The sequence below is a fragment of the Typopeltis vanoorti genome, chromosome 6 (assembly GCF_054136105.1).
Source record: "Typopeltis vanoorti isolate ZY-2024b chromosome 6, IOZ_Tvanoo_1.0, whole genome shotgun sequence".
NCBI lineage: Eukaryota > Metazoa > Arthropoda > Arachnida > Uropygi > Thelyphonidae > Typopeltis > Typopeltis vanoorti.
In genome coordinates this window covers 110,682,162-110,708,417 of record NC_143554.1, presented here as the reverse complement: position 1 = coordinate 110,708,417, position 26,256 = coordinate 110,682,162, and the positions used below count along the sequence as shown (strand labels likewise).

At 34.3% G+C, this 26,256-nt stretch overlaps 1 protein-coding gene across 1 annotated transcript in view; it reads left to right on the top strand.

The window, feature by feature from the left end:
* LOC150105806 (periodic tryptophan protein 2 homolog) overlaps positions 1-26,256 on the top strand; it is a 203,313-nt gene that overhangs the window by 97,754 nt on the left and 79,303 nt on the right. The window contains exons 9-13 of the mRNA XM_090393595.1: positions 100-252; positions 3,189-3,396; positions 9,576-9,724; positions 18,085-18,232; positions 23,526-23,676. Of these exons, the coding sequence (XP_090249721.1) occupies positions 100-252; positions 3,189-3,396; positions 9,576-9,724; positions 18,085-18,232; positions 23,526-23,676 (809 nt within the window). The remainder of the gene's footprint in view (positions 1-99; positions 253-3,188; positions 3,397-9,575; positions 9,725-18,084; positions 18,233-23,525; positions 23,677-26,256) is intronic.

Below are 26,256 nucleotides of genomic sequence, written 5' to 3'. Positions count from 1 at the left end.
ATGGGTTTATTTATCACTTTTGAGTTTTGTAATAAATTTAAACAAAAATGGAATATTTTTATTATAATTATATATTTTTATTTATTTATTTTTTTCCAGACATTTTTTGAAAGATCTGGTAAAAGCAAGTAGTTATGTTACTCTCACATCAGCTGATTATCATAAAAAATCTAAAATACTTGTTACTGGATTTTCTTGTGGTGCCTTTTTATTGCATGAAATGCCAGATTATAATCTTATTCATTCACTCTCGTAAGTATATGTAACCAATTCATTTATCAAGTTAGTATTTTTAGCTGTCATTTGAAAACTTTTTAGATATTATGATAGCATATAGAGTACTTCCTGTTTCAAGTAATTAATCGTATGATTATCTTCAGCTGAATTTGAGATTCTGTATACACCTTCTATATTTCTTCTTATATTAAATACTTGCTAGCAATCGAGTAGTTTTTTTTTTTTTTTTATTATGCTACAGCTCTTAAAGAAATCTTCTAGTATATTATTACATTGATTTCAAAGCATATATCAAAAGTGATGTTGATTTCTGTTCCTCTTATTTACAGTAAAAAATTCAGAGTATCAGGACTGAACCTATGCACTCTAATATGTGGAACGATGCAAACTCCTCTCTGTGTATGGTAGTTGGAGCATAAAATCGGAATTTGGATGGTTGTTGAATTGAATACAATTTGTCTCACCAAGACAAACTGATGTTTATAGTAAGAAACTTCTGAAGAAGCAAACAGAGCTTAGCAGTTGTTTACACCATCTTTGCCATGAGCAATCTTTGGAATCTTGTATGTTTAAAAGACATAATCTCCAAAAAGGCTACCTTAAGTCGTGTAGGCTCCTTCAGTCATGACTGCACCATCACTTTTGAAACTTCACTTCTTCAGAGGTTTCTTTACAGATATCAGTATTTTTAATACAAATCATGAAAGTTTGTAAATTTATCATTCATTTCAGTACCGTGAGACAAAATATGGTATTTTTTCAAGCTACTTCAGGCCCCCCATTAAATGTGGTAATGATCTCACACCAAGCATCAAAAATTGTCTACCATTTAAAGACATTTACCATCATTCATGCCTGCAATCCTGCAATATTGACTGACTCTGGTTGACTGAGCAGATATATTGCAATCCTGCAATATATCTGCTCAGTCAACCAGACTAGCAAGTTTTACCCTTGTTCAGAAATGGATATTTCATCTTTCTTGTAAAATAGTAACTACATTATATTTCTTTTGTTAATCAGTAAGTACACTATTGATTGATGATCTTCCTTCTGAATCATTGATTATAAATTAAGGATAGTTATATCCATATTTTGAGATTAGCTGATCATTAAGCTCATTATTTAGCATAAATTGTTATTTAATTGAATAAACAGTCATAAACTGAAATTTGCTGTCATCTTCGACATCTCCAAAGATTTTGATCATGTTTGGCATCATGGCTTGCTTGACAAATGCCATCCTTTGGTCTTCTTGCCACCTTCTGTAATTGGGTAGCCATCTTTCTCTCTGGTCATTTTCTGTGAGTCATGGTTGATGGCTCCTTCTCTTCAAGCTTCAAAAATCAGTCTCAAGTGCCTCAAGGCTCTATCCTATTAGCCTTGAGCCTTGAATTCAGCCTACTCTCTTACTCCTGTTCATAAATGACCTACTCACAATCACTACTAATTCTATCTACAGCTTTGCAGACGATGGTACTCTCCATTCATCGTACTCATTTGACAAGCCATGCAGCACTCTGATATCTCAGACTACAAGATCATCTACAACCAGTGCCTTAAACATTGATCTACATACTATCCTTCAAGGAACAAGTACAACCTTGTTATGTTCGGTGTTATCAAAACACAGTCTTGTCTTTTCTCTTACAAAAGAGATTTCAACTCACTTATCCTTATCCCGAGTAATACATAAATCACCAGACAAGATCAGAACTCTCACTTGTACTAACATTTACCTCCTGTCTCTCCTGACATTAACACATCACATCACATCGCTGGCCTCCTCACTATGAAAAAAACTAGGCATTCTCTTTCATTCAAGAGCTATTTTACATCTAAACTAACTTTTAGTTATATACAAATCCCAAATCTGCCCATGCGTAGAATACTGCTCATATGTTTGGGGGTGGTGCACCTAAAACTTCCCTTAGGCTCATTGATGATCCCTCTCTTACAGATTAACTTCAGTCTCTATCTCACAGATGCAGTGTTTCAGCACTGTGTCTATTCTACATGGTCACTGCTCCAGTGAATTGGCAACCTTCATTCCTCCACTTTCTGTTACATCTGCTAATGCAAAAGTAGCTGCTGCCCCTCATCCCTTTACTGTGTAACTACAAACAGACCAAACCCACTTCTCATCTTCCTCTTTTATCCCCCCGTCTTCTGGAACATCCTTCCTCATGTAGTGTTTGTTCCCAAACAACTACGACCTGCAGTTCTTTATTAAAGAAAAAAAAATCAATAAACTTCTATCATGGTCCTCATCTGCACTGTATACATGCCACTGATGTGCTTGTAGGTCTCTTAACCTCCTCTCATGTATGGAATCAATATAAAATATATACATATATGTACATATGCAGTGCTGACCTTAGGAAAGATGTGAAATTGAAACAACTGAAGACACCCGGTTAGCATAATAATAATAGTATGATTATAGTCATGAACAAATTCTTGAGTTGAATAGTTTACCTTGTTTTTATTTTAACTAAAAGGACATGACAATAAGTTTATTGTTACAACTGTACAGCAGGAATTCAAAAGCCTTTAAAAGTAAAAATTCATTTCTTCAGGAGTGACACTTTTTAATATCAATTTCACACATAAAATGTTACAAAAATCAACAGCACATCAGTGCTGAATATGGGTTGCTGAGGTTGCTCTTCAGAGAAAAGTAGGGATGAGCTTAATGTGAATTAATCTTCAAGAACGTTATTTTTTAGAAAACAAATTGCCATTGCATAAAAATTTAATTTTTCTTGTTTTGCTAGAGAAAGGAGATTAAGTTAGGGCAAATTAGCTAATAAGCATTAGTTCTTTTGGATGCTAATTACAGATAAAATAATCACTTTAGGTCCAGTAACTATTAATTAAGAAACCATGGACAATTTTGCATTGCATAATTATTTTATAAACATTAAACAGTTTTATTCCTCTTTTATTAGGATTGCTGAGCAAGAGATCTCATCTGTAGCATTCAATGCTACTGGTGACTGGATAGCCTTAGGAAGTTCAGGATTGGGCCAGCTGATTGTCTGGGAATGGCAGAGTGAGTCTTTTGTAATGAAGCAGCAGGGTCATTTTAATAACCTGAATTGTGTGGCATATTCTCCAGATGGCCAGTATCTAGCTACTGGTGGAGATGATAGTAAGGTTTGTAACCATCATAAACATATATGTACGAGGGTGTCTGAAAAGTTCTCAGCCTAACAATGAAAAAACGAATTTATAATTTCAAAATTATTTTTATTTTTCAACATAATCTCCCTTAAGACTAATACATTTATTCCAGCGATGCTCCAGTGCCATTATCCTGTCCCTGTAGTGGTTCTCAGTAAGATCTGCAAAATACTCCTCTACAGCTGCAATCACCTCTTGATTCGAAGAAAAAACATTGACCAGCAAGGAAGAGTTAGAAGTCAGAGGGAGCCAAATCTGGGGAATAGGGTGGATGTTCCAACAATTCATAATGCAGATCTCTTAATTTTCCCATTGCCAAAACACCTTTGTGGGCAGGTGCATTGTCCTGATGAAAGATGATTTTTTTTCTTCTGCAAACCAGGTTAAAAGATCGGAATAATATTCCCCAGTTATTGTTTTACCCTTTTCAAGATAATTAATAAACAAAATGCCTTTAGCATCCCAAAACACCTTTCCTGCTGATGGAACCGACTTTGTCTTCTTTGGTGCTGGACAACTGGCTTCTGTCCACTGTTTTGACTGCTGTTTGGATTGTAGTATGTAATGGTGAATCCAAGTCTCATCTATGCGTTTTTGATCTTCTGTGAGCAAGTGCAGCATCCATCTTGCGCAAAGTTTTTTCATTTGCAATTCTTCATGCAAAATATATCCTACACATTTTTTTGAAATGCGTATAGTCTCAGCAGTTTTACACACTTTTACTCGCCGGTCATCCAATACCATATCGTGCACTTGATCAATGATTTCTGGTGGTGTTACACTTTTTGGACGTTCTTCACGTGGATCACCTTCAAGGCTGGTACGGCCACATTTAAACTCAGCAGCCCATTTCTTAATTGTCGAAAACGAAGGAGAAGAGTGCCCATAAACTTTTATGAACTTTAAATGAATTTCTTTTGGTGTTAAACCTTCTTTTACAAAGAATTTTATAACCACACGATACTTGATTTTATTAATTTCACTGGATACAGACAACACTTTTGCTTCAGACAGCTGTATAAAACAAACTATAGGTTTGTTTGGTCATCCAATACCATATCGTGCACTTGATCAATGATTTCTGGTGGTGTTACACTTTTTGGACGTTCTTCACGTGGATCACCTTCAAGGCTGGTACGGCCATATTTAAACTCAGCAGCCCATTTCTTAATTGTCGAAAACGAAGGAGAAGAGTGCCCATAAACTTTTATGAACTTTAAATGAATTTCTTTTGGTGTTAAACCTTCTTTTACAAAGAATTTTATAACCACACGATACTTGATTTTATTAATTTCACTGGATACAGACAACACTTTTGCTTCAGACAACTGTATAAAACAAACTATAGGTAACCCTCGTATAACATGGTACTTATACAAAACGGTTTCGATATAATGCATTCTACAAATTGTAATAACCCTTTATCTTTCATATATTTTTCACCACATGACTTAAAAATAAAATTTCATCTTCATTAAATTTGCAAATTTGTATTAGGGGAAATACCCTTTAGCTAATGTACGTCAGTTGTTTGCCATATAAAGTGTTCATTATTGAAAATTGTCTTAGTTTTCTGCCAGTAAAGCACATTAAAAATCATCAGTGTGTTAATCTTAAGCTGATCTTTATTTTCTGGTGAGTTATGTACAATATGTAATGTTTTTTATGTAAAAAAATTATTTTTATAGTAATGGCTACTTAGTAGGCTTTTGCGATTGTTGACAATGAAATTAGTGAATTAATTGATGGGGAAATAGATTTAAATGAGGAAGAACTGGTACAATTAATAGATGATGTCGAACCAAATAGCAGAGAAAGTTCTGCTGAAGATTCTGATTGTGATGAATCCATTAAAGAATTCAGTTTAAAGAAATTAGCAGAAGGATTTTACTTGGCAAGAAAGTTAGGAAGTTATTTTACAGATAATGATCATTCAATGGAGCACTTCGAAAATTCACAAGACAATTGGATATTTGTTTAGCTCCATATTATGAACTTAATAAAAAATTGCAGCATAGTGGTAAGCAAGGTCTTATTACTGACTTCTTGAAAACTAAACCAGCTGAAGTATGCAATGAGAATTATACAAATGATATCCAAGAGATTTCAAGTGATGATGACGTCTGGTCACTCATAAATAAAGAACATCTATGAAATGTTATTTCTGAAGATAGCGATAACGATTAAAATATGCACTTTATTTTATTTTGCCTGAAACATTTATGCATTATGCGCAATGAAGTTTACGTAAAATTTGTAATTTTTATAAGTTTATACTATGTATTTGTTTAATAGTTTATATGTTTTCGTAACTTGCATGAATTACCTGAATTAAATAAAAAATATTTTTGTTGGATATGCCATTATTGTTTATATAATTAAAAAAAAAAGGATTTCGGAACATAGCCCTACTTTTTCTATGTGATCTGAATCTCGCATAACGCGGTTTATATAACATGGCAACCTAACATCCGCATTATATGAGGATTACCTATACTTGATGGTATGACCTGCAATTTCACATGGATGTTTATGACAGATGTACCAACTTAGAAAAAAAAAATCTTGCCAATAGTGTTGCTATCTATGGTTGAGGCTGAGAACTTTTCAGACCATCCTTGTATATCATCATTAGTTCTGATATGTAAAACAACAAAATTACAGATATTTTATACTGATATTTGGAAAGTACAGATATTTTGTATTAAACACAATATCTGTACTTTCATTAAAATTTATTACTGTGGTTATTATGTAATTTTGTTGTTTTATAGTTATGCCATACCTTTAAAGATTAGTTCTGATATGTATATTTGAGGAGTGTTTTCAGGGAACCAGCAAGCTTGTGAGAATACAACTTCAGCATCAGAGTTGCCTTTGTATTATAATAGTTCAAAGACAACAGACCCTTTCTTGAGTTTATATGTTAACCTTTTGTTATCACTTCTGATTAAGGTTTCACTGTGTGACAGACTGTTTCAAATTGTTGTTTCATGTCAGAGACCGGGCAGAAACTTTCCATGTATTCTGCATAAGGAAACTTTCTTAGTTGGCACATAAATCCCTTTCTTTTGACTTTTTGTTTTTTGCCATTACTCCCTTTCTTCTCTAACATATTTATTTCATGCCAACAATTTATTTCATGCTGCCATGCTATGTCACTCAGGTAGATAGAAGCTGTTTATATTCTTGCTTGAATTTCTTTTTCCCAATAACAGGAACGTTGAATTCATCAAGCCCAAAAACATGAATTCAACATTTCTGTTAACTTTTTCTGATTAATTAGAACAGTGTTATTTTGACACTCAGGGATGTGCATTTACAAACTATTAGATGGGATCACTTACACTATGAGCTACTAATTTGGTGAATTTGGTGGCTATGTGGGGAAACTGTGATTCTGTTCTTATTAGTTTATGAAATAGATGATTTGGTCACAATGCAAAATCAGTTTGCTGTCAAAGTAAACTTTCTTAAATTTCTTTGATAAAGATATTTTCATTATTTGGAAGCATGGTCATAAAAGAACTACATAATTTTCTGATCCTATCCACTTATTCTAACAAGGTATGGCTAACTGACTGCAAGTTTACACAGCTGTTTCCACAAGTCTTTTGACATGCAAACTCATTCAATGATTGGTTAACTAAGGTATAATACTTTTGTATCATATCATTAAATGGTTTCAGTTTTAAATGAATGAATAAATATATGGGTGTGTGCATGTTTTAAAGTGAATACCATGGAAATTGTCACAAGATAATTTGTATATTTTTTTAAAAATCCAGATTTAAGAGGAAGAATTCATCATAAAATATATTATTACCAGAATCACAGTGCTCACAAATTACTTTTATACTTCAAATCATAATGAGAAATGAGTAATGTGACACTATGATGAATTATGCCGACACAAAATCTTAATTTCTACTTTTCTCCCCCTCTAGTTATCTCCTCTAATCCCACTTTTATTGGCAGATTACATCAGTTGAAGTGCAGTACGAAAGTGGTTCCATAAGTTTCTGGTCTGAATAACTTTTAGAGGTGATAGAAAGAAAACAACTGTGTCACTTTTCAACATAATCTCCCCTTACTTCAACACACTTTTCACATTTTTGAATTCACATTTCTATGCCCTTGAAAAAATAGTCTGTACTTTTGTCTGCAAAATGGCCTAAAATTGCATCCTTCACTTCATTGTTATCTGCAGATTTTCTTCTTTGAAGGTCTTTCTTCAGTTTCGAAAAGAGGTAGTAGTCACTGGATGCTAGATCTGGGCTGCAGGGTGGGTGTTAAATCTCCTGGAAGCCACAGTCCTTCATTGCAGCCTTCGCAACAATAGCCATATGGACTGGAGCATTGTCGTGAAGGCAGGCAAACACCATGACTCAGCATTCCTTGTCTATTCTCCTTTATGGTTGTCACACAGTTTGTGCAGGACTGAAACATAATATTCTGCATTAACAATGGTATTCTTTTCCTTAAAGTCGATCAAGAGAATTCCCTAGCAGTCCCAAAAGATGGTTGCCATAATCTTCTTGGTGGACTGAGTGACCTTGGCTTATGGTTTCATCCCCAGTGATAATAGTGGCAATTCCAGCACTTCTCTCTGATTCCCTTGGCGAAGTCTAAAAACTTTCAGGAACAGGTCACATGATGCTCCTTCTGAATCGAAGAGAGAAGTTGGAGCACTCACTTTGCACTGACCTTTGTCAATTGAAGGTTCTCATGAATGATGCGAAAAACAGCTGTAGAAAGTCTCAACCTTTGCTTAGATTTCTTGGAGCTTCAGCCATCTGTCATTGAGCAGTTCCTCCTCACCAAGAGAGACATTTTCCTCAGTCATCACTTCCACAGGCCGACCATCATGAGGATCATCTTCAATGCTCTCTCTCTCTCTTCCTAGGTGAAACTGTTTAGCCCATTCCTTCACAGTATATGAAGAATATAGAATATGAAGGAAATGTTTCCCCATAAACATCATCCAATTGCTGTTTGATAGCACTTGGAGAAAGCTCTTCTATGGCAAAAAACTTTATCACAGCAGAGTACACAATTTTTAACATTACAGCCACTTAGCATGCCAAGTATTAGTCAAACGAGTACCTCCAACTGAATGATGCAGATAGAGAGTTCAAACTGGTACACTAAGGTTCCCATAAATGGTACTATCTGTCACTCACAGCGCAAATTTTGTTTGTCAGGCTGGAAACTTGGAACCTGCCTCATATGTGCATGGAGTCTGATTTTCCAATACTGCAAGCTTGTAGGGTTAATTTCTTCAAATTAACAAAAAGACAGTTTGGCCTGGAGTGTACCTTTTGCATTATTTCTATAAATTACATTTCATCTCACACATAACATGTTAAGCCCAATGGCTTAGTACAGCCAAGGAATTTGACTTCATAGAAACCTAAGTAATAGTGATAGAGCAATGCCTTCATGTTCTATTGAAGTACTGTCTGTCAACTGTATGTATTCTCTGGACAGTTTCATCTGTCTTATAAGATGAAAAAAGTTGAGTTTCCAGAGGAAATATCCTATTTCCATATGAGACATTGACTAACTCATCTTCAGCTGAAAAGTTCTTATAAAAATTACTCGTGCCTAGATGGAATTCAAATTTAGATTTTTCTTTCCATTCAAAGGACATTTCCATTACCAACTGTGCTACAGAGTGCTTGTAAATTACATGAGTTTTACAAAATAAACATAAACAGAATTTGGAGCCTCTGTAAGTTACATGTGTTTGTTCAAAAAATCAGTTTATTTTACAGTTTGAAAATTTGAGTTTTCTTCTAAATGAGATCTCTACTATTTCTTATGACCAGGGAACTTTCTTTAAGGTTGATCCTAGTAAAATTCTAAAAAAGTACCTCCAGTTACCTCACTTCATTCATTTTATAAGAGAAGTTTGATGACTGGAGTAAGATTTTTAGGATTTTTCTTACTGAGAATGCTTATGAAACATTGGTGAAAATTTTATATGCTAATAAATAGTTAATTATTTTATGTAAGTATCCATCTTATTTTATCTCATACATCACAGTTCACTTACATTTCCCATTCTCAAACAAAGTTTTATAGCAGTAATCTGTTAACTGTAATGTGTGGTGCTATCAATAGTTAAATGAAGATTTTTTTTTTTTTAGGTGAAGGTTTGGAGCACAAGTTCAGGGTTCTGTTTTGTTACATTTGTTGAACATATATCTGGTATCACAGGAGTTGTCTTTACCAAGAATGGCAAAGTTATGTTATCTTCATCATTGGATGGTACTGTGAGAGCCTTTGATTTAAACAGGTAAGTGCAAGTTGTGTATGATTGTAACTATCTTATATCTGACTAGAAATTATATTCACAAGAATATAATGGCATATTCATTCAAGAATAGAATAAAATATGGATGCAAACTTTCAATTTCATCTATATTTTTACTTTAGCATAAACAAATAAAAGTTTGCACATGATATATCTTCATGACAAAGCTATTTATATATGGAGAGCAGTTTAATTCATATCAGATTTTCTTTCATATCTCATATTGAGCAGCACACTTCTTTTAAAGGACATGTATAATACAATACATGATGATAAGAATCATTGCTAGACATAAACAGGATTCAACCTTTATTGAGGTCTTATTGGTAGGAGCCAGACAAGTGGAGATACTGAGAGTTGTTTCTATGTTAGAAATCTCAGTGTCATTTTCCCACATATAAATAGCAAAATGGTCAACTATACTCAAGATATGAGATTGCAGCGGTATGTCTTTTGGGTTTGAAAGTATATTATAGTTGACAAGAAATCATATTCTTTAAGTGACAATGCCCTCTTCAATTCCCTGAAAAATTAGAGTTCTTTTTTTTTTTCCTAAAAAACAGGCCAGAAGAAAACAAATGCAATTAACAGGCATAATGGCCTCATAGCCTTAACCATCTTCAAATAGCTTTGGTTACACATTTCTGAATATTAATAATGGCAAGTTATTTCTAATATCTTCATTTTGAATATGGTTTTGTCATTGTAGTAGCTGCTCATTAATTTTCCTCAGGACTCTCATTATCTGTGGACAACTGTCTTTGTTCAGCTGTTTTATTTTAAATTCAATTCTCAGTTGTATATGTTGAAATTTATTTGAACATATACAACTGCATTATCTTATACTGCTACTTGATATTTTGGCTGATTTCTCCAACGTAACTTAAATATATTCAACTGGCTCCTTACAAAACTAGTCTTATTTATTTTCTTTTCTATTTTGCATGTTTAATTTAACATCTCCATTAAAAATGCTATCCAATATCTCAAATGTTTTACTTTTTTCCATATATTCACTGTTATGAATGCAGTTAACTAGTGTCTTCCTGCTTGTTTTCATATCTTTTGTGATGTCTATAACATTGAAATTTGTTACAGCAGTTTTCTAATGAAAATTAGTGATGATTTGCATTAGAGAACTTCTGTAACAAATTTAATTTAGTGTCTTCCTGCCTGTTTTCATATCTTTTGTCATGTCCATAGCATTGAAATTTGTTACAGCAGTTCTCTAATGAAAATCTGTGCTGATTTTCATTAGAGAACTTCTGTAATAAATTTAATTTGGCTTAAGACTTGAAAACTTGCAGCCGGTTTTGGTTAATATCGTCTATGCAAAGTAAAAAAAAACTGAGCACTTAACTCGTATGTTGACATCAGATTTAATATTGCTTTATTTCTAATATCTTCATCTTGAATATGGTTTTGTCATTGTAGTAGCTGCCCATTAATTTTCCTCAGGACTCATTATCTGTGGACAACTGTCTTTGATCAGCTGTTTTATTTCCAATTCAATTCTCAGTTGTATATGTTGAAATTTATTTGAACATTGTCTTGTACTGCTACTTGATATTTTGGCTGATTTCTCCCATGTAACTTAAATATATTCAACTCATAGAATATATTCAATATTCTATGAGAATATTGCTTTAATGTAGTCCACCTCATATCATCTTGTTTTGTCTCATCTCTGGATAGGCCTATTATAACCTGGCTGTGACAAGGAGGTTGATTCTGTTCTCAGGCTAGGTTGTCTGTCTTATGGGATGAAAAACCTGAATTTCCAGGAAGAGAAGAAAAACCTGACATCACCTCCAAATGAGACTGACTGGCTAGCTCACCCTTCAACTGAAAAGTACTTGTAAGGGGATTCTACTTAGCTCTTTCCAAAGAGCATTATCAATTGAGCTAAAGACTGTGTGTAATCCATATAGATATATTATAAACTGTATAGAGTTCTTGATTTACATGTGATTTAACTTCAGACCATCTCTCTCTCTCTCTCTCTCTCTCTCTCTACCTTGAATTCTGACTGGTAATTTTCAGCTTATGAGCTTTATATCATTCAATACAGTTCCATTTACTATACAGATGTAGTGTTTTGAACAGTTTTTCCTTTGGTATTCTTTCTTTTAGAGAAATTTATCACATAGTTATATGAAATATTTATGCAAAAACACAAGGCAGAGGTAATATTTATTTGATTAGAAGGCCATATATTTCAGTCTCAAACTTACAGACCATCTTCCATGGTAATGACAATTGATTACAAGGTAGAATGCAAAGATTGGATTTGTTTGTAATAGAATAAGCTTTGCCATGTTATATTTCCAGTAACATTATCTTATAACCGAGGAAAAGGATATTTGTAACTATAAAAAACTGCAACTAAAAAATAAATAAATAAAAATAATAAAAAAATTATAATAATTCTTATGACTTCATAAAATACCATTTGTGGTTTTAATAGCAAGTTTAAAAAAAATTGATGAAGATATGCAGATAAAGAAATATATGGCCTTCTGATCAAATAAATATTACCTTTGGTATATATGCTTTAACCTCGCTACCGGCCATGGTGGATGAAATAGTGAGACCAAATTGCACTTCTTGTCCATGTTATTCAATAGGTGTTACAGAATCGTATCCAGATTTTGCTGGACATCTATAGACATCATGGCTGGTTGAGGTGTTAATATCAACAAAGCTTATTTAATAATCATAGGAATATAACAAGTTCTTATTATACCCCTGCAACTAGCTATTTGTTAAGTAAAAATCTAGCATTGGCATGGTTTTGGTGTTCTCTTTGGATAAAACGATGTGTCACTTCAACAGTGTTTCTTAGTCAAGAAGGTTGTTTCATTATTTCTTAAATAATGTTTCATGAAAGTGCTACTAAACATGGTACCTTTAAGTTCCTTCTTACCTCCAATAAGCAGGATGCTAAATGATAGATGATAGTTTTTGTCTACCAGTGGATGAAAAGCATCTATCACTTCTATCACTTATTCATATAATGCTGACCAATACAATTTTATCAGAATTATTAATCTTTGGGTAATCAAAGCTAAATCTAAGATAGTATTACTAATTAAACAGAATAGGAGATGAAGGATTAGCAAGACAAATGTTTGAAGCAAAAATGGCAGGGTAGTAGACGTAGTAGACCTTCAGTCTTTCAGGAATAAGATTCAAATAGTACCAAAAACTAGGACTGCTTTTGAAGATTAAAAAACAAGAACTAATCAAATCAGAAAGCTGACACATAATAATAAACCAGTTTGGAAGAAAATTGTTGATAGAAAAAACATTTTGTCACTTTTATTATATTTATCTTTTATATTCTTTCCAAGATTTTCATATGACTTTTGTTTAACTACTTTTACACATAAATTAGCTCTCCTACATTTTTTTTTCTATATCTATCTCTAAGAGCACAAGCTGATTTGCTAGTTAGCACTTTCCTTATTATTTCTTCTTCTTTTAATAGACCTCTTTTTAAAACTTCCTATACCCATTGTAAAATGCTGATTTTTCAGTCTTTGCAGACAAGCTGCTCAAATTCACCGAAGTATTGCTTTCTTTAGATTTTATTATTTAGTTACTGTGAGTTGATTTTTGTTTTTAAACTTTCTGCTTCAAACCCCCCCCCCCATAATATTATTATATTTCAGTCTATAGTTCACATTTGGAAGTTGTTCAACTTTGATTTTTTTAGAACTTTAGCAGATGCACCTTTTCCTTTGCAGTGCAATGTATATATATATTTTTTATCCTGCTCATCAGAATCTAAATGTATCATTTTCAATGACAGTCTAATCAAAAATACTTTTCTTTTTTTTTTGCAGGTGTTCCCTCCATATCAAATTTTTGTGCATTTTTATGGTGGAACACGATGCTTGTAATAATTAGTCCATAGCAGAAACCCAGTAGCTACTTATTATTAGCCCTACTCTTTTCCCAGTTTTTCCAGATTACAGAATTCTGTATGCCTTAGATTTATTTCCTACTGTGCTGTGCTGTTTGGTTTCCAAGATAAATCAACTTGTATTTTTTCATTATGTCAACTGCTATTTATGATGAATGATTCAAAAAATTCCTTTACTGGTAGCTGCAATGGGACCATACTAAAATATCTGCAGTTCTCATTTTGAAATTTGCTCCTATCACTTTACTGGACTGCCTACCATTCAAGAACTTGATCTTCATGTTTAGCAGCACCTAATATGCTAGCTACTCCCTCCTTTCTTTGATTCATTGATTACTTACTTCTTCTTCTTCTTCACTCCATTGGAATCATAGGGCCTCGACCTCAGAGTTCCATCTGACTGTTTTGTGCTTCTCTCTATCTGTGTCCAGCTCTTCCCAAAGTAATCTTCTACTCCTCTCCACCAGCTTACTCTGATTTACCTCTCTTGCTCTTTCCTTGCAGATTCTCATGTTCAAAAGAGAACCTCTCCATTTTCTTTGTATCATTATAAGGTCAATTTGGTTATACATATTTCCATCTGGTGTTCTCCATGTTACTTTATGTATATTTCTGTGCTTGAAGATGGATCCTCCTCTTACTAATTCATTCACCATGAAGAAATCCAATAACATCTCTCCATTTTCATTTATATTTCCTATATGTTCTTTTCCCATTATCATTTTTCTACAGGTACAGTCATTTCCTATTTTAGCATTTTGACCCCCCATTACTAAATTATATCTCTAGGATTTGTGTCATCTATTGTTTTTTGTAATATATCATAAAATTCACATTTTTCTTTTTCATCTGCATTATTCTTTGGTGCATATACATTTATAATTGACACTTTATAGAATCTTGAGTTAAATCTTACTCTTATGCATCTTTCTGTAATTGGTACCCATTCTATCATTGCAGCTCTTGCTTTACTTCCTTTTTTTTTGTGTGCTATCCTCATCTTTGTTTCCAGCATATATTATTGTTTCTCCTGAACTCAACTGGATCAGTCCCTGTCCATTTCATCTTGTCTCGCTTATTCCCACTATATCAATTTTGTAGTCTTTCATTTCTTTGGCTATATTGGCTGCTTTTGATTTATCATACATACTGTTCAATTCCAACATGCAATTTGTGTTTTTTTTTGGCTCCAAATAGTTTTTCTTCATTTAATATTATATTTTGGTCAGATATTTCTGCGATCCTGGTTTCCATAGCAAAGCACTTTTTTACGAGGATGGGTTACTAGCCCTTCACTCAACCCTCACCTATTTACCCAGGCATCATGTGGCATATCCACATCATGACTGGCTTATTCATTAATTAATGAATGACTATTATTAAAAAAAGGTCTGACTTGTTTTAGTTTTCTTTTACTGCAGTAGACCAATTATGTCATCATGGTATTTCTGCAGTTCCTCTGTTAGCTTTTACTCTTCCATTGATGCTTTTTAATTGATGGTGCATATCTTCATTTCTGTCGAGGTCGTTCCAGTATATGGAACAAGTTCATCAGAACTTGTTCATTCATTCTGATGAAAATGTCTGGGAAGATCTTGTAATGCATAATCAGCTATCATGCCTCAGTGGTATAATAGCTGATTATGCTATATCATAATTTATATAAATTAGTAGTTTCAGTCATTACAAAAATTTGATCAGTCAAGTCTCAAATTGGTATTATTCTTGTTCGTTCAGTATCCAAGTGGATTTACCTACTAACAAGGTGCACTAGGAATATGAGGATTGGACAATCGATCTGAAATCTTCTCAGTCAATTCTCTATAGGCCGCTTAGAGGTTTTCTTCCATTTATTTGGCTCAGACTCTTAAGTGACCCTGGTCACAAATAACTTACTGAAAAAAGTATGACAAGTTTCTCAGGTTTGATTTTGGTTATGTATGTATGTGTACATATTAATGAAAGTCTTATTTGAGAAAGGTGAATGGTTAAATTTTATGGTTATAATTAATAGTTAAAATAAGTGATTCAGTTTTCTTTTCATGCTATTTTCTTTTCTTTCTTTCTTTCTTTTTTAGATCTGACCCACAAATGAAAGGTTACAAAACCTATAGCACATCATTTCTGAATGTCGATAAGAGAATAAAAAGAAATTTGTTTGGCATCTTTTTGAATAGCTGAAGGACATTCAGTCAGTCTTTGGGGAAGACTGAGTGAAAGAAGGTGTTCCAGAGGACAGAGGTAGATGGAATGGAGGAAGAGGAGAAGAAGTTGGATTGATAAGTTTAAAGGTGGATGAGATGGTAAATGGATGTTGACTAGCAGCTACTCTTGTTCTTCCAATTGTTTAAGAAAGGGGAGAAATGATAGTAGCAAATTCAACAAAGCATTGACCATGAAAATACCTATAGAAGAAGAAGCATAAGGCAGAGACTGAATGGCTGTGAGAGAGGGGGACTGGAATGACACTTCATGAGAGAAGGGTTATCAAGTAATCTGATTGTACTCTTCTGAATATCATCAGGCAATACTAGCAAAACTTAAGGTGTGGGTGCACCACCCCAAATGTGTGAGCAGAATTCCATGTTTGGGTATATTTGTGGTTTATACAGTGTGGTAGTTGTTTAGGTGAAAAGTAATGCCTTGCACAGAAAAGTATACAAAATATTTTTGGCATCTGCAGACGTTATAGCTAAGATATACTTGTGCCAGGAAAGGCTGGAAGTGCATATCAGATAGAATGCAGATCAGCCAAGAAGCAAAATCTGATTAGGTTTTGATATCTGAGTGTTATCAAAAATAAAGGGAAGTGACATGAGATCTTTCTTACAGGAAATTATACAGGATTATGGTTTAATAGTGTTGAAGGTCATAAGGTTATATTCACTCTATTGAAGAATAGTGAGGAGATCAGCATTTATTATGGAGGATCTTGAGGCTATGATTGGACAGGACAAGGTCTGTTGAATGAGAAGGAAGAGTGGAGTGTACTGTCACCACCATAGCCATGGATAGGATTTGAAGTCAGTGAAAGCAGGTCATTTATGTGCAGGTGTAGATAGAATGCAAGCAGAAGTGGAGAAGGAGGAGAATAAAGAGCCCTGAGATACTTGAAGAGGAAATATCTAACTTGATGCACAATAAATAACCAGAGAGGAATCTGATGAACCATCTGCAATAGGTTGAAAGCATACAATAGGATGGTAGTTTGCTGAGCAGACCTCCATTCGAAACCTGTTGAAATACTTTAGAAATGTGTGACCATGTGAGTTTCTACAAACCTATCCATGGCTTAAGTTCAGGGGTGGGCGATAAATGCTAGGAGATCATCTGTGGATTGAAAGTGGCAGAATCCATATTGTTGGTCACTAATTAGTTAATTAACTAATTAAGTGACCTCCAGATAGTGTAGAAGTTGGCTGTTGATGACCTTCTCTATAGTTTTTTAAAGAATAGAAGTGAGAAAAATTTGATGTAATTTATTGGCTGACTTTTATCACCCTTTGAAAAGGACTGAATGCAGGTTTTTTTCCGTGTTGTAGAATAGATGCTAGTCAAGTAGGGAAGATTAAAGATGCAATACAGAATAGGTGATTTTGAAGAACAAGTTTTCAGCACAATAGGCGATGTGCTGTCAGGACCAGACATCCAAGTTATTCAGAGTTTTTCTGATTTCTTTCTGGTCACAAATTAGAGGCAGCATGGCGTGAGTAGTTCTGGTAGTGCATGTAAGGGGGGGGGGACAGCAAGTACTTTGTCATGATCATCAATTCAGAAATTGGAAGAGAAGTATGATGCCAGTAAGTCAACCTTGTCTTTGGATGATGTCACAATAGTACCATCTAGTTGTTAGCACTGTAGAATCATGGGTGGCCAAATGTTACATCAGTGATTTTGGCTACTGACCAGAAGGCTCGATTGCCATTAGAACAGGAGAAAAGTTCGAGGCATTTGATGCTTTCGAAATTGAATTTTGATTTACTGATGGTTTTTTGCAGTTGTTACAAACTGTGATATATGCTAAGTGCAATGGTGAATTTTGATCTCAAGTAATTTTTAATATGTTGAATTTTTTTCATGAACTGCCTTGGAACACTTGTTGGAGAGCTGAGACTTGAATATTTGTTGAGAATTTTGGGTGGAATGAGGGAGGAAGGCTTGCATTCAAATTATAATAATTTTTGTTATTTAGTTATTTTTTAAATTTGAATGATATGCTTTTATTATTTTTTATGGTTCTATTACAGCATTGTGCTCCTCGTGTTCTTTTCTTTTTAGATAATAATGATAAAGACTGTGTTTTCTACTAAAAGAGCCATCTAATAAATCATTGAAGGCAGTGGTAATCAGAGATGTTTTTTGACTGCTGTATTGTTTAATATAATTAATTTTATAATATATTTATGATAAATAGGTATAGAAACTTCCGAACTTTCACGTCTCCACGCCCTGTACAGTTTTTCTGCCTCAGTGTGGATCCCAGTGGTGAAATTGTTTGTGCTGGATCACAGGATTCTTTTGAAATTTTTGTGTGGTCCATGAAAACTGGACATCTGTTAGATGTAAGTAAACTTTTGTTGCACTTGCAAAAATTTTTATATGCTATAAAATTAAATCCTGTTTACTGTGTAGGATTATGGAGACAAGTACCATGTTAGAACTCTTACTTTACTTAAACTGAGATAAAATAACACTCAATGTTTGACCTTTACTTCAAGGTCATTATCAGGAATATATATATATATATGTTTATAATTATTAACTGACTTAAACACCGAGAAAAAATATAAGAGATTTAATAAGGTTTCACCACTAGTTTCATCGGAAATGCTGACTTCGTCAGGTAAGTACAGTACCATGGAGAAAACAACATCTTAAAAATATATTGTACTTTAGATGTTTTTACTATATAATTTAAGGAAATTACAACATACTAGGATATACATTAAAATAAATTTTAATATATTTCGGCAACATCACGTTGCCATTTTCAAGAACTTAAGTACAAGACACGTGCATGCAGGTACAACAAAACAGTAAGTGAGGAAGAAGTAGGAAGCTATTATTTCTCCTAAAATCCTGATGGTGCCCTCTAGCAGGCAATGTTCGTATTCTTGGGCAATTGGGCTGTAGGTCTTCTAATGTAGGTTTCCCAAATTTGAGGAAGTCTCATGCAGCCAAATTTGTTGAGGTTTGGATTGTTTCTTAGGGCTGAAGCTGATTCCATGAAAAGCCTTTCATATCTGTATTTGCTACGGTGTATTATCCTGCCTTTCTTCCACCGTATTCTATGGCAGGTATCCAGTGCATGGTCAGCAAGACCAGAATGGCTGTATTGGTGAAAACGGATATAGTCCTTGTGTTCTGAAATTCTGATATTTGCTGTCCTGCCTGTTTGGCCAAAGTAAGACAGCTTACAGCTGCAAGGGACCTGGTATACACCAGGTAGGTCTAGGGGGGGGGGGGAGGTTGGTCTTTAGTAGAGCGGATAAGGGATGCCAATTTTTTATATGGTCTGTAACAAGAAGTTAAGTTATGTTTTTTTAAGATTTTTGTGATTTTTTCCGAGGTGCCTCGGATGTAGGATATGGTGATGGATTTAGAATAATCCTTGTTGTGAGGGGGGGAGGGAGGAGGAGGTTGTGGTTTACTGGTTCCAATATTTTTTGGATTTTTTTTTTGGGGGGGGGTAGCCATTGGATGAGAAAGTGTTGAGAATGTGGTTTAGTTCTGTGGTTAGGGCATTGTCATTCAAGTAGATAAGTTTAGCCCTGTTGTGTAGTGTCTTAATGACTCCATATTGTTGGGGGGGGGGATTGTTGGTGACTGTATCTGCCTGTATGGGTGGGTTTTCTATATACTGAGAAAACCAAGGTTCCATCAGGCTGGCAGGTGACTAGTGTGTCTAAGAAAGGAATGCAGTTGTTTTTTTCCTCTTCCAGGGTGAATTTGATTCTGGGTGTTGGTTGTTTAAGTGTGTTAAGAAGGAGAGGAGTGCATCAGAGCCATGTGGCCAAATAGCGAATACATCATCTACATAGCAAAGCCAAATGGTTGGTTTTTGTGGGGCAGAGTTTAAGGCTTCCTCTTCAAAAGTCTCCATATAAAAGTTGGCCAAGGGTGGGGAGAGTGGAGAACCATGGCTGTCCCCTCTATTTGTTTGTAGAATTTTCCTTGCCAAACAAAATAGCCTGAGTTCATTGTGAACTGAAATAGGGTGTGATATCGGGAGGAAATTTAGCTTGGATTAGCTCTAAGGATTCTTTGAGTGGGACATTTGTAAATAAGGAGGAGACATCAAAACTGACCATTATGTCAATGTGTTTGAGTGTAAGGTTTTCTATGCTGGCTTTGAAGTGGGCTGAGTTTTTTTATGTATGAAGGTGTGTTGCCAGTATAGTGTGAGAGAGCTTTGGCCAAATGTTTAGCTAGTTTGTATGTGGGGGAATAAATGCCATCCACTATGGGATGTAATGGCACATTTTCCTTGTGAATTTTTGGGAGTCCATAAATACGGGATGGAGTTATATGGTTTTAATTTGTTAGTGATTTCCACAGGCCAAGAGGTGACCTTCTTAAGGAGCCTGTGGAGTTTTCTAATTTGTGGATTTATTTCTACTTCATTCCTACTTCTTCCTCACTTACTGTTTTGTTGTGCCTGTGTGCACGTGTCTTGTACTTAAGTTCTTGAAAATGGCAACATGACGTTGCCGAAATATAGAAATATGTTAAAATTTATTTTAATGTATATCCTAGTACATTGTAATTTCCTTAAATTATATAGTGAAAATGCATAACCAACATCTAAGCCTTTCCACGAGAATGTACTTCAGATAAACACAGAGTTTAGAACAAGTAGTAGTTGTGTTTGAAATTGAGTCCCAGCATAAGTTCTGGTGTGAAGCACTGTGCATGTGAATGACATCATGAGTACGCCAAAACTGGATTACAGCACTCTGTTAATCGGGTAGAATGTAACTGAGATTGCTGTTTAGATGGGTAGGATCGAGAGCTATTTCTTTGGGGTCCAAGATACATCTTTCTAATTCATCAGGACATTTATGGATGTTTGAAGTTCCAGTCTGTATGACATTGTCGTCCTTCAACAATGGTATTAGCTGAGAATAAAACATGGCTGGATAGGGCGCTAACACGGACTCTGTTATAAGAGATGTCACATTGGTGTTCTAGGTGGAGAGAGATAGACTTTTCTGTCTGGCCATAATATGATTTGCTGCAACTGCAAATTATTTTGTATACTCCTGGGAACTGAAGAAGGTTGTGTTTTACTTTAGGTTGACAGAGGCAAGATCAGAGTTTTGGAAAGGTGGAGAAATATGTTTTAACATTAAATTTCTTCAGGATTTTCGCCAGTTTAGTAGAAAGATAACTTATATACGGTAAGGAGATGTAGGCTGTTGGGTTTGAGTTATCTTCATTACTATGTTGATTATGTACACTTCATTATTATATTGATTATGTACACTTCATTACTATATTGATTATGTACATCATGAGTATGCCAGTTTTGGCTTACTCATGATGCCGTTCACACACACAGTGCCTCACACCAGATGATTATAGATACTTTTAGGAGAGTAAACCATTATTTAAAAAAGTCCTTCTGAGGTAACTAAGTTCTTGTTGAAGTTCTTCTTCTGACAATAAGAATCTCGCCCGATGAGCTAGTGTGGAAATAATTCCTAATTTTTGAGGGTAAGCATTACAATCTAATAATCGGTTCTATTCAGGATGACAGTGGCATTCCCTTTGCCAGCTGGCTTCACCTAGATCTATTCCTAATCCTAAAGAACTTTTTCTTACAAAAATAGAAAAGGCTGCCTCTAATCTACTAACACAAGACGCAAACCTACTTAGGATAGAAGCTATATTTGTGAATTATTAGATTGTAATACTTACTCTGAACTTCAAAATTGACCCTACAAGAGAACTACATAACCAGACAAATAATCTTCTCAAATCCAACTTAGAATTACCTAGGAATATCAGCCTATCACTCCGCTCTCTTCATCCTCTTATTCCCCATTTATATTGCCTTTCTGAAGATCCACAAAGAAAACACTCCTCTTAGACCAATAGTTGAAGGCATTGGCTCTCCTACATACAATCTCTTGAAATATCTCGCTTCCTCCTTAAAACATCTCACAGGAAAATCCTTTTCATATATCAAGAACTCAGCTGATTTTGTCTCGAAGATCAAGAACATCCAACTTAACGAAGCAGACAGAATGGTAAGCTTTGGCATAGTCTCACTATTCACCAACGTTCTAACCCAGGAAGTTCTTAGTCTTTTACAAAACAAGTTATCTAAAAAGATTTTTGCCTTATGTGCATTGTGTGAATTCAGGCTACTTCTTATTTGAAGAAGTAGCCATTCCCTATTCACAATGCAGTTGTTATTTTACACTTTTTCTGCCTGTTTTCATAGTTTTTGTCCTTTTATTGCAGATTTTCATGACAAACCAGTTGTGGCAGTTATTCAGTTTACTTAAAGAATCTTGAAGACCTGTACTGGATTTATTTAAGAAAATAACATCCTCTGCATAAAGTAAAGATCTATTAAAGAGTGTTTTGAACAGCTTTTCTCTTGGGAGCTTGTCGTATGCCTTTGGGAATTCTCATAATCATTATTCTCGTCTGTTCAGGATGGGTTGAGTGTTCCATCGATTCTTTTTCTCCATTAGGTTCTGCCCTCTGCCAGCCTTGCCATCTGTTGGAATGAAGTCTGAATGGATCTTCAAGATTTCATGTCATCATCTCAGTCTTCACCTGCCTTGGTTGCACCCCCCCCCCCCCAAACACTTCCATAAAGAAGGATATAAGGCAGTCTTTCTTGCCTCATCCTTGCTATGTGCCTAAACACCACTATAACTGTCTTTTGTATGCCTATTTAGGATGTTATTAGTGTAACCTCAACTCATCCCTTACTTTATCACTTGTCTTTTTTCTTTCAGTCCACTTTGTACCATTTATTCTTCTTAAACATTTTTATTCAAAACCTTTTAAACTGTCCTCTGGAACAGTCTTCCTCATGAGTGTTTATTCCCAGACAACTACAACCTGCAATTCTTCATGAAAATTCAATAAGCTTCTATCTCAGCTCTTATTTGCACCCCACACAGCACTGTGTATTTATGTCCTTGGACACTTTTCATGTTTCTTTCCATCCATCTTTTTCCTCTAGGATGGCCTTCCTCATGAAGTATTGCCAAACAACTACAACCTGCAACTCTTCAGGAAAAACATCAATATGCATCTATCTCCATTCTTAATTGCACTCTACACAGCAGCAACACTCTGCTTATTGGTCCTTTGACCTCTCATGTATGGGATCAATTTTAAAAAAAAAATAACAACTTTAGTACTTTGTGTGGTATGGAGTTCCCTAGTATGATGAGCTCTTGGACTCCTTTGAAGTTTCACATTATAGCGATAATTAGAAGTTTAAAAAATACTTTTTAGGGTTTTTTTTTTTTTAATTTAAATTAAAACTGGTGAAAACCAGTCAGTTTTCAATGTACAACTTTTTTTAAAGCATGAAAAACAATCGCTAGTGAATACACTTTATTGTTATATTTTATTAGTAAAGATAGTCATTTTTTTATTATTATTTTTCTATTTATTATTATTTCTCTCTTTCTCTCTCTCTTCCTCGGGGTGTAAAACTCTGGAATATTGTATCTAATCATACTCAATTAAGGGACAGAATTATATACATCTAGTTAAAGATTTGTAATTTTTTTTTTTTTTTTTTAAATGCTTGTTTTCTTGTGTGCAATACAGTATTTGACTGATCAGCATTCTGTATATAGCAAATTTAATATTCTGTTACAGATATTAGCAGGACATGAATCACCAGTAAGTTCTGTTAGTTTTAGCCCTACTCAAAGTATTCTTGTGAGTGCTTCATGGGACAAGACTGTGCGAATTTGGAATGTTTTTGAAAGTAAAGGTTGCCGAGAGACAATCTCAGTAATCACTGATGGTAGATATGTTTTATAATTTTTAATTCAATGTGTTCTTATAAATTTTATTTCTGAAATATTTTCATAAATCTTAATAAGTAAACGTTTATATTACACCCTGACCTTAAATGAGTGTTGTTAAGCCTTTAACACATAACTTATTCTAATGGTAATACAATGCCAAGTGAACTAAATTATAAAATATGTTTATTAACTGGCTTATATTTCTCTGGATTTCGAACTAGCATGTTCAGAGCACAAAACAACATGCTACAGTTTACTCGCAACAATGAGTAAGTGAAACAATTAAAATTGTAATGGACAAACATTCTAAAGTCCTAATTTGGTATCCTCTAAATTTATAAAATAGAAGTATTACAGACAGCTGTATAGGAGTTGATGTTAAGCTAACAGTTTTCCAAATTTTTGGAAAATTAATGCAATCATACTTATTCAGATTAGGGGAATGCTTCATAGTCATTTTTGACTCTAAAAATAATAATCTTTTTGACCTGTAATGATTTTTATGTAGCACATTGGTTTTCTTCCATCTAATCCTGTGTGAAAGGGTGTCCAAAGCATTGTCTGCCAGTCCAGACTTGCCTTAATAATAGTAGCAAATGCATTTCTAATGTTCTCCAAGGCAAATGTTAACGGATCTTCCTGTTGTCCATAGTATGCCAAGTCACAGAGAAGAATTTCATACACTGCAGGATATTCTAGGGGATAGAGTTTATCCTTAGTGGATCAGAGTTGATAATTTAATATGTGGGGGTAAAGGTCATACTTTTTGGCTATTTATGGATGACGATATGATTGTTTACCAGTGGTGTCACAAGCCCATTTCAGTTGGGTGTGCTGCCGTGGCTTATGCAACCTCGCTACAAAATTCATCTTCAGTTTGACTATATGATTGCATTTTTATCGATGTATGAAAGTTTTAAGAGTGTACAGCACATCAGTGCTCATCTTAATTGGTCTAATGCAATTAATTGTAGGATAACTTTGAATAATTTGTCATCAAATTGCTGACATATATACTCTCAAGGGGGTGTACAGATATGATAGTACTATATGAAAAACTTACATCATTACTGACTTTCTACAATTTTCCTCCAAATCACGTATTAACATTTCAACATTATCGGATCTTATATTTCTATCTTCTAAGGCACTTTTTACTGTATCAGTCTACCTATATTTTGTTCTACCTGTGGGTCTTTTTCCTGCCAACCTGACAAAGAACACTTGTTTGCTTCTGTTTAAGTGACCATACCATGTGAGATAAGCTCTCCTAACACATTCCTGGATGCTAATAATGTCAAGTTCTTTCCTAATATCCTCATTTTTAATATGATATTGCCATCTGGTCATGCCCCTAATCTTTCTCAGGACTCATATCTGTGGTCTCTAGTCAAGTTTCATTTCAACCCCTGCTCTCAGATCCACAAGTTAAAATTGATTTGAACACTGTCTTGTATACAGCTAATTTATTGTCTTGACTAATTTCTCTCTTATTCCATATAAATTTATTCAGTTGACTTCCTACCATACTGGCTTTGTTGATTCTGTTGTGTATTTCCATTTTTAATTTACTGTCTTAACTAAAAACTGTGCATAAGTAGCTGAAATGTTTTACTTGTTCTATAGGTTCTCCATTCATGATGCAGTTGATATCTTCAGTAGTTCTGTCTATTTTCATTGTCTTGTTATTTCTGATTTTCATACCAAATTTATTACAGCATTTATTCAATTGTACTTGTACTGGATTTATTTAAAAGTATAACATTATCTGCATAAAGTAAAGAACTGAGATTAACATCTCCAATTTTGATATCAGATTTAATACTTCTTGCTTTCATAATGTGATCCATATAGATAATGAATAACACAGGGGATAATGTGCATCCTTGTCTGACACTTGATTTAACATAAAAATCATCTTTCTGTACTTCCTTTAATTCTAACTGCTGACTTACAACTCAAATAAACACTAAATTGCTTGTATAATGTCCCACTGACAATATATAACTGTTGCATTTTGAATAGCTTTTCTCTTGGCTCCAAATCTACAAAACTTAAATACAGATCTTTATTATATTCCCATGATTTCTCAACAATTTTTCATAAAGTGAAAATCTGATCCTGACATCCTCTGTTTGGCCTGAGTCCAGCTTGCTCTTCACCAAGCTTTTCTTCCACAATTCTTCTCAACCATTTCTCAAGTATACTTGCATAAATCTTACCAGGAACACTCAGTAGGGAAAAATACCTCTGTAATTCTCACATTCAGTTTTATCATCATCATCATCAAATTTCTGATTTGTACCCTCAAGGGGTGTACAGAATATGATAGTACTACATGAAAAATTTACATCATTAATAACTTCCTATCTACAATTTTCCTCCAAATCAGTCTACTGCTTGTTAAGACTCCAATATTATCAGATCTTATATTTTTATCGTCTAAGGCAATTTGTACCGTATCAATCCACACCTATTTCTTGGTCTTCCTCTGAGTCGTTTTCCTGCCAACCTGGTGGAGAACACTTGTATTGCTAATCTTTCCTCACCCATTCTGTTTAAGTGACCATACCACC